Consider the following 14,405-nt stretch of genomic DNA (forward strand, 5'->3'; position numbering starts at 1 on the left):
CTCAGAAGAGAAGGAACCCACACCCAGCTTGGCTCTGTCACTCTGCCAACAGGTGTTGCCTCTCTTCCTTGCTGTTAAAATCCTCTTCTTGGTGGGAAGGGGGATTGTGTTCCTTGAGGTTGCTCGCCCCCCAGATTTTGAAATCAGCCCTTCCTGGGGGGTGGCCCAAAAGGAAGCAAGTGTTTCATTATTTTTTTTTTTTTTAAACACCGTTATAGCATCTAGTTTAATTGTTCTATAAAAACATAATGACTGGATCCAGAGACCACAGCCTCAGACTCATTGGCAAAATGATATTTGGTCTCGCGTGTGCCGCCCCGGCCTTCTCTACCCATAAAATTTCTGGAAAGGATCTGGGTAGAGAGAACTCGGGGCACGTAGTGGCAGGTGAGTCTGTGACTCGGTAAGAACCGAAGGACGGTGTTATGGGCGCAACACCCCCGAGAGTTAGTGATGAAGCTGGAAGGGAGAACTGCACGGTGTAGTGGCTCCTAAATCCATTTGCAGCTCCAGGGAGGCAGAGTGGGGAATGAGCCCCTGCTCGGAGGGGGGTCCCAAGTATATACAACAGGGATTGCCAGGGTCTTCGCCTTCCCCAGGGTGTTGGGGCAACCTGGGCTGGGGGGGAGGAGCAGTACGAACGTCAGCGTTCCAAGGGTCTTCTTCAAAGGTCCCCTGGTCCCGCAGTTAATGATTCCTCCCCGGCAGCCAAAGAGAACGGAAGGGCGGGCGGGGAGGGGCGGGGAGGGGCGGGGGGTGGGAGGAGGGACCGGGAAGGCGGTTCAAGCAGCTGCAACTTCCGGATATGTGCCCCCATCTGTGTTGGGTCTTCTGAAAAAGAACGCCCCCCATCCCCCCCGCCACACCACGCCCCTGCCACAGAGTTCCAGGGCCCGGAAAAAGAAAACCGAAACACAACTCGAAGTGCTTCTTCATCCCTTCGGGGAAGAGAGGGCGAGAGGGCGGGCAGCGGTGGTCCCCACGGCTTCCGAAGCGGAGGGTGGGGAGTGGGCAGCCCGGCAAGGTCAGCCTTGGGACACTAAAACCTCCGGCCTCGCTGTGGTCTTCTCAGGTGTCAGAAGGGAACCAGGTTTTCAGGGGGAGCGCGGGGGCTTTGACCCCAAGTGTCAGAAGGGCTTGTCGGGTCTGTTTGCCTTGGCGTCCCCGGCGGCCGCCTTGCAGATGACGCTGTTCGTGTGCTTGCAGCGGCACCCAGGGCGGCGCAGGCGGTCGTAGGCGCGCTGGGCCAGCTTCACGCAGCCGGTGGCCGGCAGGTAGCAGAGCAGGCACGGCAGCACCAGGGACAGGGCGCCCATGAAGGACCAGCGGGCGCAGCAGTTTGAGCGCGAGCAGGAGCACGGGTGGTCGGCGCAGGAGCCCTCGTCGTCCTCGTTGGTGCAGTGGTAGAAGACGCCTTGCACCAGGCACATGCAGGTGCCGTAGTTGACCAGGGTCTGGGCCGAGCACAGGCATTCCTGGTTGCAGACCCAGCAGGAGGGCAGTGTCCGGGGGGATGCGCACTCCTTGCACTTACACTTGCCACAGGCCTCGCACAGCAAGAAGTGCTTGTCCAGCTCAGGGGGCACCGCCGGGCCCTTGAGGTCCAGGGGCTTGCAGTGGACCACCTTGGGCTGGATGCGCACAGCCCTCGGGGAGGCCTGATCAGCCACGGGAGGTGGTGCCATGTGGTCTAAGAGCCGCTGGTCAGAGGACGTGCTGCTGCTGCTGCTGACGGAGCTGGGGCGCCCGCTGAAGGAGATCCAGTGGTGCGTGACGTCCTGGTCACAGCGGGCAGGTGGCGGGGCCAACTCTGGGGCCCCGCCCCGGGTCCGCTTGGGGCCAGCAGGGGGCACCAGGCCAGGGTTGTCTATGTAGTCGTTCTCCACGTGGCTGGTCTTCATCTGGTCAATGGGGAGGATGGTGAGTGGGTGCTGGAGGCGGCTGTGGGGCATTCGGCTGTCAAGTAGGGGCTGGACCATGACTGAGCTGGGAGTCAAGGGGGCGCTCTGTGGGATCGGGGGCTCCATGGGGCTGGAGGTCCTGGACTGTGCAGAGGAACAGGCTTCTAGGGGCCCTGGGTGGGGGGAGGTGGGGAAAAGGAAGAGAGAGTGGATTCCAGGCATCAGTACTTGGCCTGTTAACACCCCCACCCCTCCCAACAGGTAGTCGGGAGTACAAATGAAATGGAAACTGGATTCTCTGAGTGGACTCTCCAGCATGGAGGCTTAGATGATTAATAATAACAATTAATAATGAGTGGCAGAAACAACACTTATTCAGCACTTGATGAGCGACACGCTCTGCTAAGCACCATATATATTACGTCATTGACGCTTCACTCTAAAACGTAACTACTATGATTATCCCTTCTGTAGTTATAGAAAACGAAGGTTCAAAGTAACTTGTCCAAAGGCACACAAAACTATCAACAGAACTCAGCAGGAGTTCAAACCTAGCCCGACCAAACTCATTCTTGCAACGGCTGTGAAATATGCTCTATTTTTAAGATAGATAGCTCAGTGGATATAAACAGGCTCTGGAATCAGATCCAAGTTTGAATTCTCACCCCCTGCCTAGCAATGTTGCCATAAGTAAGGTTCTGTAACCTTTATGCCTTAGTTTTGTCATCTCTAAAATGGGTTCTTGTGAGGATTAAATGAGAAAATGCTATCCAGTACCTAGCATCTTGCCTGCCAGTAATCTTGTCACTATTCCAGAGAGCGTCAGCTTAGATTTCCTGAACACCCAAAGGACTGTGTGCCAGGCATTGTGCTGAGGATGTAGTGACCATGACAGATACCCCCGGTAAGCTCCCATGGAGTGTATCAGCTGGATAAACAAGTCTTTATTTCACAGAGTCACAAGAGAAGGAAGGGCTGTACGGGATGCCTGCACATCCAGGATATTAACTTAGTACCACCACTTCTAAGAGCAGCAACCTCCAGTGGCTAATAACCCCTGGCTAGGAGCACTTCTGACAACTTGGATGGGAAATCCTCTCGAGGGGCACTCACATCACCCATTTCCAAATGCTGAGCTGAACATTCAGCCTAAATGCTATTTACTAGAATAGCTAAGCCAACTCTGGATCAGTTTCTAATTTCACCAAGAGAGTGCAATTTTAAGTTGGAATCCCGCCAGAGATTCAACTGCAGTGCCTGACACGGAACCCCAGGAAGTCACTTAAATCAAAGAGCGGAAACGACTTGGTTCAAATTTAGAAAGTGCACATTGTTTTCTATTAGAAGTGCCATTTCCTCGCCTGCTGACCTTTACATTCGGAATTCAGCTGGAGATCAATTTAAAGAAATAGCAGCAGAAGGCCAAGACCTCTGCCCAAGGGGACACAATTTGGAATCCAAGAGAAAGATTAGACTCTGGGAAGAGTCCACTAGGGAGTGGGGGTGTGAGACAGAACAAGGTGCGGATAGAAGGGAAAGATAATGGTCTTAAAAAAAAAAAGAACAGACCACTGAATAAATGTGTTATGGGGTAGAGTTTGGTAAATGCCTTTTCACGATGCTAATGAGGTTCTCATTAGGAGAGCGGTCCCTGTGCCTCTGCTGTGAGGTTCATCTGGCCTAAGAGGTAATACTAAGAAGAGGGCGGAGGTTGACAGGTTTCCATTTCCAGTTAACCCCCTGCCCCTCCAGACTGGGTACACAGTTGGTCTATCCCAGTACTCCAATCACGGGAATGACACCTTGCCTCAGGTAACTCATCCATACTTATCAATGTCTACACTGAGGAATGGAGGGGGGGGGGGGGCAGGCATTCAGGGTAACTCATTTATACTCCCCTACTTGGAAACAATATTTGATCAGAAATGGTGAAATTGTTGGGGGAAGGGCTTCTATAGATGCTTTCTGACCTGTCTAAAAGAAAGAGCTAGCTCTAGATGCAGAGTTCATGAAGGGGATAAAAGGGAACTTTACCCACTTTTACGACAGGGTTCTCATCTGTATTTCATCTATACTGCAAATGCAAAAAAAGCATCAAGTCTTTTCCATAAGGCTCAGTGCTCAGTCAACTGGTATTTCCCATTTGCACAGGGCATGTATGCCCATGGGACTTTGCTCCCATGGCTCTACCTACTTAAAAGATGCCGGGACTTCTGTGCGGTTTTTCTCATGTGGGACAAAGTCTGCCTAATGGCAACACCTGCCTCCCGTCTCCACGCTCCCTCCGGAGGAAAGGAGAGCATCTTCTTCAAATGGCAGACTTCCCTGTAGCAGAATTAGCCTTAAGTGTCTGGCACTTCTGCCACCAAGAATGGTCATTTACCAAGGCAGCCTCTTATAGGGACCCTGTGGTCAGGGCTGGATGGGGGTGATGTCAAATATGCATCTACGGAGAGGAGTTTTTCCAAGGATCCAGCCAACCGTGGGGCAGAACTTTAGGGAATGCTATCTTAGCCCACTTATTCTTTGCAGGGGCTCCAAAGCTCCAAAAGAAATGGGTTTAGGGTCAACAGACGAGGATTAGGAACTTTGCCTGGATGAAAAGGTGTGACTGGGCACAAGAAGGGAAAATGCTGACGGAGGCGTAGGATGAGACTCTCTGGCACCAGCCAAGAGGTTTCTCAGCCTGAACCCCTACCCCAGACAAAGGCAACGTGATTCCCTTATTCCAGAAGCCTGGGTCATGACTGCTCAGGGTCTTATCCCATGTAGTTGGGCTTTTGTCTCTTAGGACTAGGATGGCGACTTGCCATGCTGTTGGAAAAAGTAAGGGGAAAGAAGAAAATTATCCACTCTTCTTCCTCCAGTTCTATTCCTGGGATTCTTCAAAACAGCTACATTTTTTTGTGGGTAAAACAAAAGGCATGGGCAATGCTCAAGGACTTTAACAGGCCCTGGAATCAGAAGGCACATTCATGGAAAATTCCCACCAGGATGCCAGGGTGGGCGCAGAGCCTGCAGGCAATGGGATGTTGGCCTTAGCAGGCTCCCATCACCCTCCAGAGGTAGCTGTCAACATCTGGACTTAGAGCTGGGGCCAGACATGGGGGTGGGAGCTTGGTCCATGATGACTCAGCTCTCCTGGGACATGCTCCATCCAAGAGGGCTCCAGCAGGCATATTCCAAAATGCATCTTCCCTATCATAACCCTGATGTCGGATTCCTTCCGGCCACCAGCTCAGCAAAAACCAGTGGCTGGCTCAGAGCTGCTGTGCTCAAAACCCTCCTCCAGCCTCATTGCCTTACCGCCCCATTAGCGGGGACTTCCACAGGAGGGTAGAATTCATTTGGCTGACCGAGAAAAACTACTTCCTGAGCAGCCTGTTTGATAACCCCTCAGCATAGCTAAATGAGGTCTCAAAAAAAACCCCAACCCTCAGTTGGTTTAGAAGATCAATCTCTACTCACTGGGACACACCCTGCCTCCAGCCTAAGCAATACTGAGGAACTTAAGTGCAGTTTAATATGTACTCTGCTTCCCCTGCAAGGAAGGAAGAGATTTATAATATAAATAGGGGAGAGGAGGCTTTGCCTCATTTAGGCTCTTTGGAAGACTGATGGCCAATTTGGAAGACTGTGGACAGAGAAACAAAGCCAGCACTCCACTTAGTCAGAGAGCACCACTATCGAGTTTTAGGTGGCATTATTATGGATTAGCATAAGGAAAGGAAACTTTTACCTCGACTCCCAACTTCTCATAATAAATAATAATAATTGTGGAAGCAGCTAATATTTATGAAACATATCTTCGTGTCAGGCTGTCTGTGCTAAGCCCTCAGCGATTTTCTCATTTAATCCTCACACCATCACCTTGGAGAGTAACACCCATTTTGCAAGGAAGAAATGAAGAACAAAGGGTCATAATGCGGCTAAGTGATTAGGTCACGATTCGAACCCAGACAGCAAAGGCTCCAGAGCCTGCCACCTCAACCCCACAGTCCTGACTTACAGTAACGTCTGGGTATTCACGTGAAGGCAGGAAAGCCCCGATCACTTTCACCGCCAAGAACTCTACTAGTCTCCCCAGTCTGCCACCAGCCCTCAGGGAGCCTCATCAGGCCATTCATGGGGTTCTTAACCAAACCAGCAGGGAAATGAAGCCAGACAGGGGTTACATCAGATTGCGCCCCCCACCGCCCCCGTTGAGGGAATTCTCACCGTGCAGAGTGGAGGCTGGCGGTGGGGGGGGGGAGGGGGGTGTTGAAATCTGTCATTACAGGAAGGCCCAGAGCTCAAGTTACCTTGGCTTCCAATTCAGTTTTCTTTACCATCCCTTCTGTCACCTCATACACCGCTGCTTTACTAAGTGTGTTCATTTTTAGGTTTTTTTTTTTTTTTTTTTTAAAGTCTCACTTGTAGGATCTCACCACAAAGCAGTCTCTTAAAGGAAGTCCTGACATGGGAGGGAATTCCCTCTCCTCTCTCCTACAAAGCTGAACTTAAGGGTCCCTAGGGCACATTCTCAGATGGAGCTTTCTGTTCCAGGTCTGTGGGGAAGGGAGGGAGGGGCTTGAGTAAGAGGGAGCCAGAAGCCAGTCCTCGAATACTGAATCAGCAGGATATCGCAAAGCCCAGAGCACATACACTCGTGTCTTTGCCACTTGGCGGTCTGTGGTCTGTGGCTTGTGTACCTGTGGGAGGGGCTGAGCGTCAGGATGCAGACCTCACAAGGTGGGCAGGCTGAAAAGAATCAAGGGGTGTGTTAAAGGTCCACGCCACCCACCCACCTCTTCCCCTTGACTTACCCTGGGAAGAGGAGTTGGGAAATACTTGGAAAACCTGACAGCTGTGCTTTCAAACCTAGAGGTCAGCACATGACAGACTGGCAAGAGGCTCTGAATGAATGGGCCATTTCTGCACTGCTCCATTCAGTCTTGGCAGGTCCTCCCAGGAAAAGGGTTGTTTAACCCTTTTATCAGTTCAGAAGACAAGGTCTCTAGGCTGCCAGGGATCCCGCCCCCCACTGCCACTTGGTTCTTTGTGACAACAGCCCAGTTTAGTTAATTAAACTCCAACCAAATAATGACTTATTACTTCAAAAAGACTTTAAAAGGTGTTTTGGCGGGGGTGGGGTGGTGGTGGTGGTGGTGGTGAGGAAAGCCAGGGACCTGCCTTCCCTACACCCCACTGAGGAAGACCATCTCTGCATCTCTGCAGAGAACAAAGCATTGATGCAGCTGGATTTGTCAGATAATCCCACCCCTCTCCAGCACCAGCACTAAGGAGCTCACCTCTGGCCATAATCCGTTAGAGATCACAAAAGAAAGCAGCTGCTTCTCATCCCTTTGTGCCATTACCAGCTAGCAGTTCCCAACCCTCTCCTCTTCCTCATCCACAACCAGTCAGCTGAGCGCCAAAGCCCCAGCATAAGGACTAGCGGGGAGGGTCTTGCTGTACTTGGCTCTGGGCTGTTCTACCTGGCTTTAAATGTTGGTTTCATTGTTTATCTGCTCAGATCCCCTTAAAGAGATACTAGAAATCACAGTTTGGGAACTCCTGGCCCACATCAAAGTTTGGAGGGGCCCCGCTCACTGACACCAAGATAATTTGTCTCACCACCCTCCACCAGAGATTTTTAAGAGATTCTAATAATAGATTTTAGTTTACTCCTGGGATGGGGCAGGAGATGACTGCCCCCTTCTCCCAACCAGAAAAAGAAAGACTACCGGACAAGGGAAGCCTCTCTTCTGTAAATGGCCACCTGCCCCAGAAGGGCCTCTTCCCTTCTCCACTAGATCCAGCACATCTGTGCTCCCTCCCCAGTGCCCTTGCTTCCTGCACTGACTGTCCTTGGAAAGAACAATCGCGATTACAGCTGAATGGTGGAGCCTCTTAAATCCAGCCACATGTCCCGGATACACTCCCAGCCTTGTCAGCTGTCCGATCCGCAGGGTGGCCCCAGACCCCTGAGAGCCAAGAATACCCCATATTCTAACCTCATGCAACTCCTGTGTAGGAAGTGGCTCCCTTAGAACCAGGTCCTCATTGAGGTGCCCAGCCCAGCCCAGCCCCCTTGGGAAGTTTCTTTCCTTCGCCCCTCCCGGACTCTGCAGATGGAGAGACTAAGGCCAAAACTTAGGAGGTTTCCTAGCTACTCATCTGCTCTGACCTGGCCCCTAGCTTGGTCTGAAAGGAGTAATAGTTTTCTGTATGTTGCTCTTCATCACCTTTTTCCTCTGGCTCTTTTGAAAGACCAAAAATATATTCCAACAGGTCACTGCTTTCCCTTCTATCAGAGAGATCCAGCTTTGCCCTGAGATGGGACCTTTCCACTCTTGCCATTCACCCTTTCCTTAAGAACACTTTCATATCTACATCCCAAATCCAAATTTTTCAACCGTGTCCCTAAATCCAGCTTTGTGCAAGACTCCTTGAAGTTTTCCTCACAGGGGAACTTCCAACTCCGAAGCGACAACGTGACAGGCACTCTGGAGTCAGAACCAGATTAAATGCCTTAACGCTCTAAGAACACTGAACTTCTCTGACTAAAGAAAGGGGGCTCCTTTCCAAACCTCCTTGGTAAAAACATCTAGGTCCTACCCAAGAGGATGGCCTGAGGAAAGAAAAATGCTTGTGGGGGCCCCACACTTGGGGCTAGAAGATGTCACACCAAGGGGCTAGCATCAGGAATTGGATGTGGAAGTCCCCATGTGTTATCCCAAAGTATCAAACCGCAGAGCAGTACCCCTTCAAGGGCCACTTCTGAAGGTGTTAATGAGTGTTTTTTCCTCCCCTTATTTTTGACTCACTCACTTTCGAATTTTGCTTTGAAAGGCTGCCTTCATTTGTTATTCAAGTCAGCCACACCTCTGGGTAAAGACTAAGTCAGTCAGGTTTACCAGAGTGGGAGTCGGGGGGTGGGGATGGAGATGGAGGAGTGAGTAAATATGCTGGACAGAGGGTGGAATACCTATTCTGGAAGGATTAAAACAAAAATGGCATCTGTAAGCTCCAAATGATCACCAGTTTCTGTCCTGCTTAGCCAGGAATCATTCTAGTCTATGTGTTCTGTCTCCTCCCACCAAGCCTAACCAAAGCTTTAAGGAAATGTTGTCATTTCAAAATGATGGTAATCTGGAAAATGTCGTGGGAATGAGGAGGATTTCCACTCCACAAAAAGAGGAATGACTCCTGGGTTCAGAATCTAAAAAAGGAAAGTAAGAGATATCTTATGAAAGTCTTCCTCACCCTAACTGACCAACATTTGTCCATCATGGATATTTCAGAAATATGCCATCAAAATGCCTCCTACCAGGTACTGGCCAAACGTAGCATCTCAGTTGGTCATTGTGTGCACTGCTCACATTAATGGATTTGTCTGAAGCCTGCTGGCAAGTGAGGTTGCTCCCAAGGTCTGGCAAAGAGAGGAAACTAGATTTCACACTGGACAAGTCTACATCTTTCCCACCCTTCTGCTGAAACAGAGCTAAAAGAGTCTACTGCAGCCTTCCCTTTCCTAGTCCACCCCACACCCACAGACTAAAGGAAAAAAAAAACTGAACAATTCAGATGTTTATGCTCCATTCATGTGAAGATCCAGAGAACTCTAAACATTGTGAAATCACCAGTGCAATATTGGGTAGGGCTGCAGGCCAGACTGAGCTTATTAAGAGATTGATAAAGCCGTATTTCCTAAATGCTCTAGGCCTTCACCTTCCAGCTTTGTGTGCCCGAGAGGCTCGTCAGAAAGATTGGAGAGCCTTGGTCATCTAACCAGACAGGCATGCACTTGCTCCTGCCCCTCCCCAAACGGGAGAGAATCACACCACTGATTTGGAGGCAGGAAAGTGGGGGTTCCCACTGGATCTGGGCACCCCACTGAACCCACACCTTTCCTTTCAACGCTAACCATGCTTGGGGGTTCCCGGAGACTCAGTGCGCCAGAACGCAGCCTCCTGCCCTCACCCAGCCTTGGCAACATGGACGCCCATCCAGCAGCTGGTGAATGAGGCAGCCAGCAGCTCTCCCCTCTAATCACCACCATCCAGCCCCACCGGTCCAGTTTGATTCTCTGGCCGTCACTCAGCCGTCAAGTCATGCAACCATTTTCGTCTCTTTTGCCTTCTCTGCCCACAACCCCCAGCCCCAATCAGAGAATTGAGAAATCGTCTTCTTGCACAAGAGCAGCTACTGTCTAAATGCTTTTTGATCGTCTGCATAGAGGGGGAACTAGGCACAGCCCTGGCCCCAGTGATGAAGCCAACCTCCAGCTGCCCTGGATGCCCAAACCCACCTTTGCCCCCCTTCTTTGCCCCTTTGGCCTTGGAGAGTCAGAATTTTCAGAACGTACCGTCTCTCTATTTCTCTCTTCTCGGTGATGTCAACCTGGTACCACCAAGAAGGAGGGAAAGCGGGAACCTTATCTCTCCTACGCATGCAACCTCTTTCTCCAGCTCCCACACGCCCGGCGTTATGTAAACGCACCTTCAGCCCCCACCACAGCCCCAGCGCCGCCCGGCCCCGGGGCCCGGCACGGCTCGGTGCCCGGAGAAGGGAGGCACGAGGAGGCCGAGGGGCCTCTGGCCCTGCAGAGGCCGGGGAAGGGAAAGACAACTGCAAGGCATGCACAGCATAAAATGCAGCAGCAGATCAAAGGTCAGACGGCGAGGAACCGCCTCGCCAAAAAGAGGGAGCAGAAATGCCCAGTCCCGAGCCATCTCGGTGCTGACCATCGAGGAGGAGGCAGAAGGGTAGAAAACCCAGTCCGTCACGGCTCCGAAGGGAAAAGAAAAACCTACGTCGAGCATAGGCCGCTGCAGTGGGCTGGGGAGATCTGGGCAGAGCTGGCACCGTGGGCACGGAGCCCGGGGTGGGCAAGCCGCCCAGGGCAAGAGCGCCCGCCGGACCCAAGAGGTGGCTCCTGACCGAGCCCAGAGCCTCCCATTCCAACGCTCGAGGCGGGTGGTGGCAGGAGAAAAGAAACCAGGCCAGAAGCAAACTCCCGGGACACGCACGGGGCTTTCTGAGTCGCAGAGTGGGGAAGTCGGGCTTGGCAGTGCCCCGGGGTCGGAAACTCCGGTGCCAGGCTGTGAACACCCCCGGCGCCGTGCCGGCCCAGCCGAGGGCGTCAGGGAGCTGCGGCACACCGCAGCGGCTCGAGGAGGCGCAGGGAGAGGGAAGGAACACTGAGGCGCGCTTAGAAATAGCGCACCATTTGCCCCAGCCGGAGGGGGAGTCGTGTCGCGACTCAGAGGGGGTACTTTCGGATCCCGAAACCGGCCAGGGACTTACTTTGAGGAGCCGCAGAACCACAAGCATTGCTCCACGCCTGTGTAAATCCCCGAACCCGGGCGGGTCAGACGCCGCTGTTCACGCAGACGTCGGCGGGAGAAACCGATAGGACTCCTTGCGCACCGCAGGGCCAGCTCCGCGCTGTCAGCTCCTCTCGCTGCCTCCGCGGCGGTGTTGCAACCACTGCCTGGGAAAATGGCTTTTTTATGAATGGGAGGGAAGGGAGCTCCAGTGCGCACGCGCTCCGTTCACGATTCTATGAATGGGTGGGCACAAGAGACCCCGCGCGCGCATGCGCCGCGCTCCTTTTTTTTATGAATGGGGGGCCGGAAAAGAACTTAACCCCTGATTGCTGGGGCTGACTCTAGCTCCTCCAGAGGCCGTCGTTCTTTTACAAAAAGGGGTGGAGGTTGTTGTTGTCTTTTTTTTTTTTTTTTTTTTTTTAATGAATGGAGGGCGGCGGCGACTGCTGCAGCTGGCTCAGCTGCGCGGGCTGTACCCCCTCCCAGCCTGCGAGAGGAGGTAAAGGCCACCTTCACGCCACTGCGGGCCTGGGCAGGAACCGTCAGTGTCGTTGGGGGGCGGGGGGCACTGCAGCCTCTGAATCCTGGGTCGAGTGCTGGGTGGGGAGGAGTCAGCTAGATCTAGGGATCTCGACCCGCCGCAGGGGTGGGGGGCGGGGCGGGAGACGGGAAGACCCCTACGGGGGTCCTTATCTTTCTCTAGCCTAGGGGCGTCGGGGGGAGGGGTCTTGAAGCTGCGCTTACCAAAAATTAAGAAAATGTCAAATGTCCATAGCAAGGAAGGGCATTGTGGGGGTTGCTTGAATGAATCTGGTTCCATTCCTAAGACAGATTCTTCCTTGAGTGAGTACAGACCACCCCACCCCCACTCCACCATTTCTTGGGTGTGGACAGCGACAGGGCCTAGGCCTCTTCCATCTCCAGTACCCCCTGTCCCCGGTCCGACGCTGGCAGCTCAGCTAGAGGCCGGGCTCTAGCCTCACAGCGCCACTTACCCCCCGCCATACCCCAGTGTAATGTCCTCAGTGCCTTGGCGCCTGCCCGCCCTAGGCTGCCCAGACTAGCTGCTCCCCTCTGCACCCCTTTGCGTTTCCCAACTCTCACGGGACGCGGGCCTGAGGAGCCTCTGTCCACCGAAGGCCACTGCCCTTTGCTGCGGTGGGAGCCTATCCCCACTCACCCCCATCAGCTACCCTCCGGGGAAGCGGGAACAGCCCAGAATTAGCCAGGTGGATGGGTGGAGTCGGCCTAGCAGAGGATGCTGCGGGAGTGGCCTTGGGATTAAATAACAACAGGGTACTGGAGCCGCAGAGGAAATGGAAAGGGCCAGGGATCCTTTCTTTGCAGTTAATGATGCTGTGTGGGGTGGGGGGTATCGCATCAGCCCAAGCTGTAGAAAAGAAAAGCCCCCGCCATTAGGCCTGACTCCGGGAAGGCTGGGAGCCCTCACAACAGCAGCAGGCCCAGCTCCGCCCAGGAACGGAGGAGACTGTAGCCTGGGAGGGGAGGAGAGTTGGGGTGGGGGGGCGGAGGGGGGCGGGGGGGATGTGGATGGCTTTGATGCCTGAATAAGAGCTAGGCCAGGGCCTGAATCCCCCGTAAGTTTGTCTTGCTGGTGTTCTGGTTTGACCGCGAGGTTGTGAGCTGTCTTTTTCTTTCTACACCACCGAAGGACTGCGCTTGGCTGCGGAGGAGCCAATGAAAGGCTTCCAGTCCAGGTCAGAGGTCTGGCCTTGGGCTGGAGCTGGGTCTGGGGCTCTGAAGATGGGCCGTGAAGGGACATTTTGCAAACCCAGACCAGGACTCGGGGTAACAGAGTCTCAGTCTAAAATGTCTTCTTGCTACTCAGAGGTACTTTTGCAATGTGATTTACTTACTTAGCTCTTGGGGGCAGAACCCCCCCTCCCCTAGAGGACCACAGTCTTTCAAGGCTAAGACCTTACTTAAAGCCAAAAGAAAAACTCTTTACTAGTACAGTTGTTTAGGATGACCTTTGCTGGTCTTGAATTCAGTATCATTATTCCCATTTGTCAGAGGTAGAAAGAAATTGAGGGCAAGAGTCCTATACCTGCTCAATGGAAGATCTAGTAAATGTAGAACTGATTTTCCAGATCTTTGCAACCTAACTCTCTCTACTTTGCTACCACCCCTTCTTGGCATCACAAACCCAAAACCTGTTCTTTTGTTAAGTCATTTAAGCACATTAAACAAGGGAAGTTGGAGTAGTAATTTTGCAGCCAGTGCTCACTCTGGGACTTGCTTGAACAATTAAAAGGATGGCAGTAAATACATCCTTCCTAAACTATCAAAGGAAAGCAAGATGGTGGTGGCAGTGTGTGTTTGCTGTTCTGTTTCCTTTATTTAGAGGAATTAGCCAAGAGATAGATGGGGTTCCATTCCTGGTCTTTTCTCAGCTTTACTGAAGGATGAGATGAAGACACCACAGCCCTGGTGATATAGTGGAGAGAATGGAGGAGCCCCCAGGCCAGGCCTGGGCTGGGCAGAGCCCCTGATTTGTAAGCAGAGTGTGATTCAGAGTGTCTGGGAGGTAAGTGAGGATTATATTCTGCCTCTACTTGGAACCTAAAGAGAGGTTTGGAGCAGGTGTTATGAGAAGTGTGTGCATGTGTTCATTCATGCATGCATGCATTCACATATTATTCTGTTAGGAGTCTGCCCTGACTCTGGGGACTCAGTGGTGAGAGACAGACCGTGTTCCCTGCCCTTGTGAAACTCACTATCTTTTGAGGAGACAGACAGACCTCACAATTTGAGGCTGTGCTAAGTGCTGGGAGGAGGTCTGAGTCGAGACCTGAAATCTGAGAAGCCATGAGCCTGAGGGAGGTTGAGGAGACAGGTGGGGCTGAGGGAGCCTGGGTGGAAGCCCTGTGTGGGAACCTGACGTGGACGTGCTGATGGTAGGCCTCTGCGGCCACAGCTTGGCAAACAAGGTGGAAGTTGGCCTGGTGAGGAGTTCAGATATTATCCCCTCAAGGGTTTCAAGCAGCGTCATGACATATTCTGGTTTGTGTTCTAAACCTCTGTAGCAGCCCAGAGGCTGGTGGCTGGGGGTGAGGGGACAGAGTGACAGGGGAATGCAGGATGTTTGCTCCTGACAGGCTGACGGTGCCATATTTGTTATTTCGGATTGGGTGGCCTGTAGGCCTGTGCTTTTTTTTCTCTTCTACTT

The 14,405-nt window shown here is 52.6% G+C and overlaps 1 protein-coding gene across 1 annotated transcript; it reads right to left on the reverse strand.

The window, feature by feature from the left end:
- Window positions 1–742: 742 nt before the first annotated feature.
- Window positions 743–11,359, reverse strand: SPRY4 (sprouty RTK signaling antagonist 4). The gene is made up of 2 exons (XM_021702006.1): window positions 11,193–11,359; window positions 743–2,074 (listed from the first exon to the last, which is right to left on the reverse strand). The coding sequence occupies exon 2, from the start codon at window positions 2,025–2,027 to the stop codon at window positions 1,128–1,130; it is 900 nt and encodes a 299-aa protein (XP_021557681.1). The 5' UTR covers window positions 2,028–2,074; window positions 11,193–11,359; the 3' UTR covers window positions 743–1,127.
- Window positions 11,360–14,405: the final 3,046 nt, after the last annotated feature.

The sequence above is a fragment of the Neomonachus schauinslandi genome, chromosome 7 (assembly GCF_002201575.2).
Source record: "Neomonachus schauinslandi chromosome 7, ASM220157v2, whole genome shotgun sequence".
NCBI classification, from domain to species: domain Eukaryota; kingdom Metazoa; phylum Chordata; class Mammalia; order Carnivora; family Phocidae; genus Neomonachus; species Neomonachus schauinslandi.

Coding starts and splice junctions, on each gene's coding strand:
- SPRY4 (XM_021702006.1), bottom strand. CDS start 2,027: ATGGAGCCCCCGATCCCACAGAGCGCCCCCTTGACTCCCAGCTCAGTC.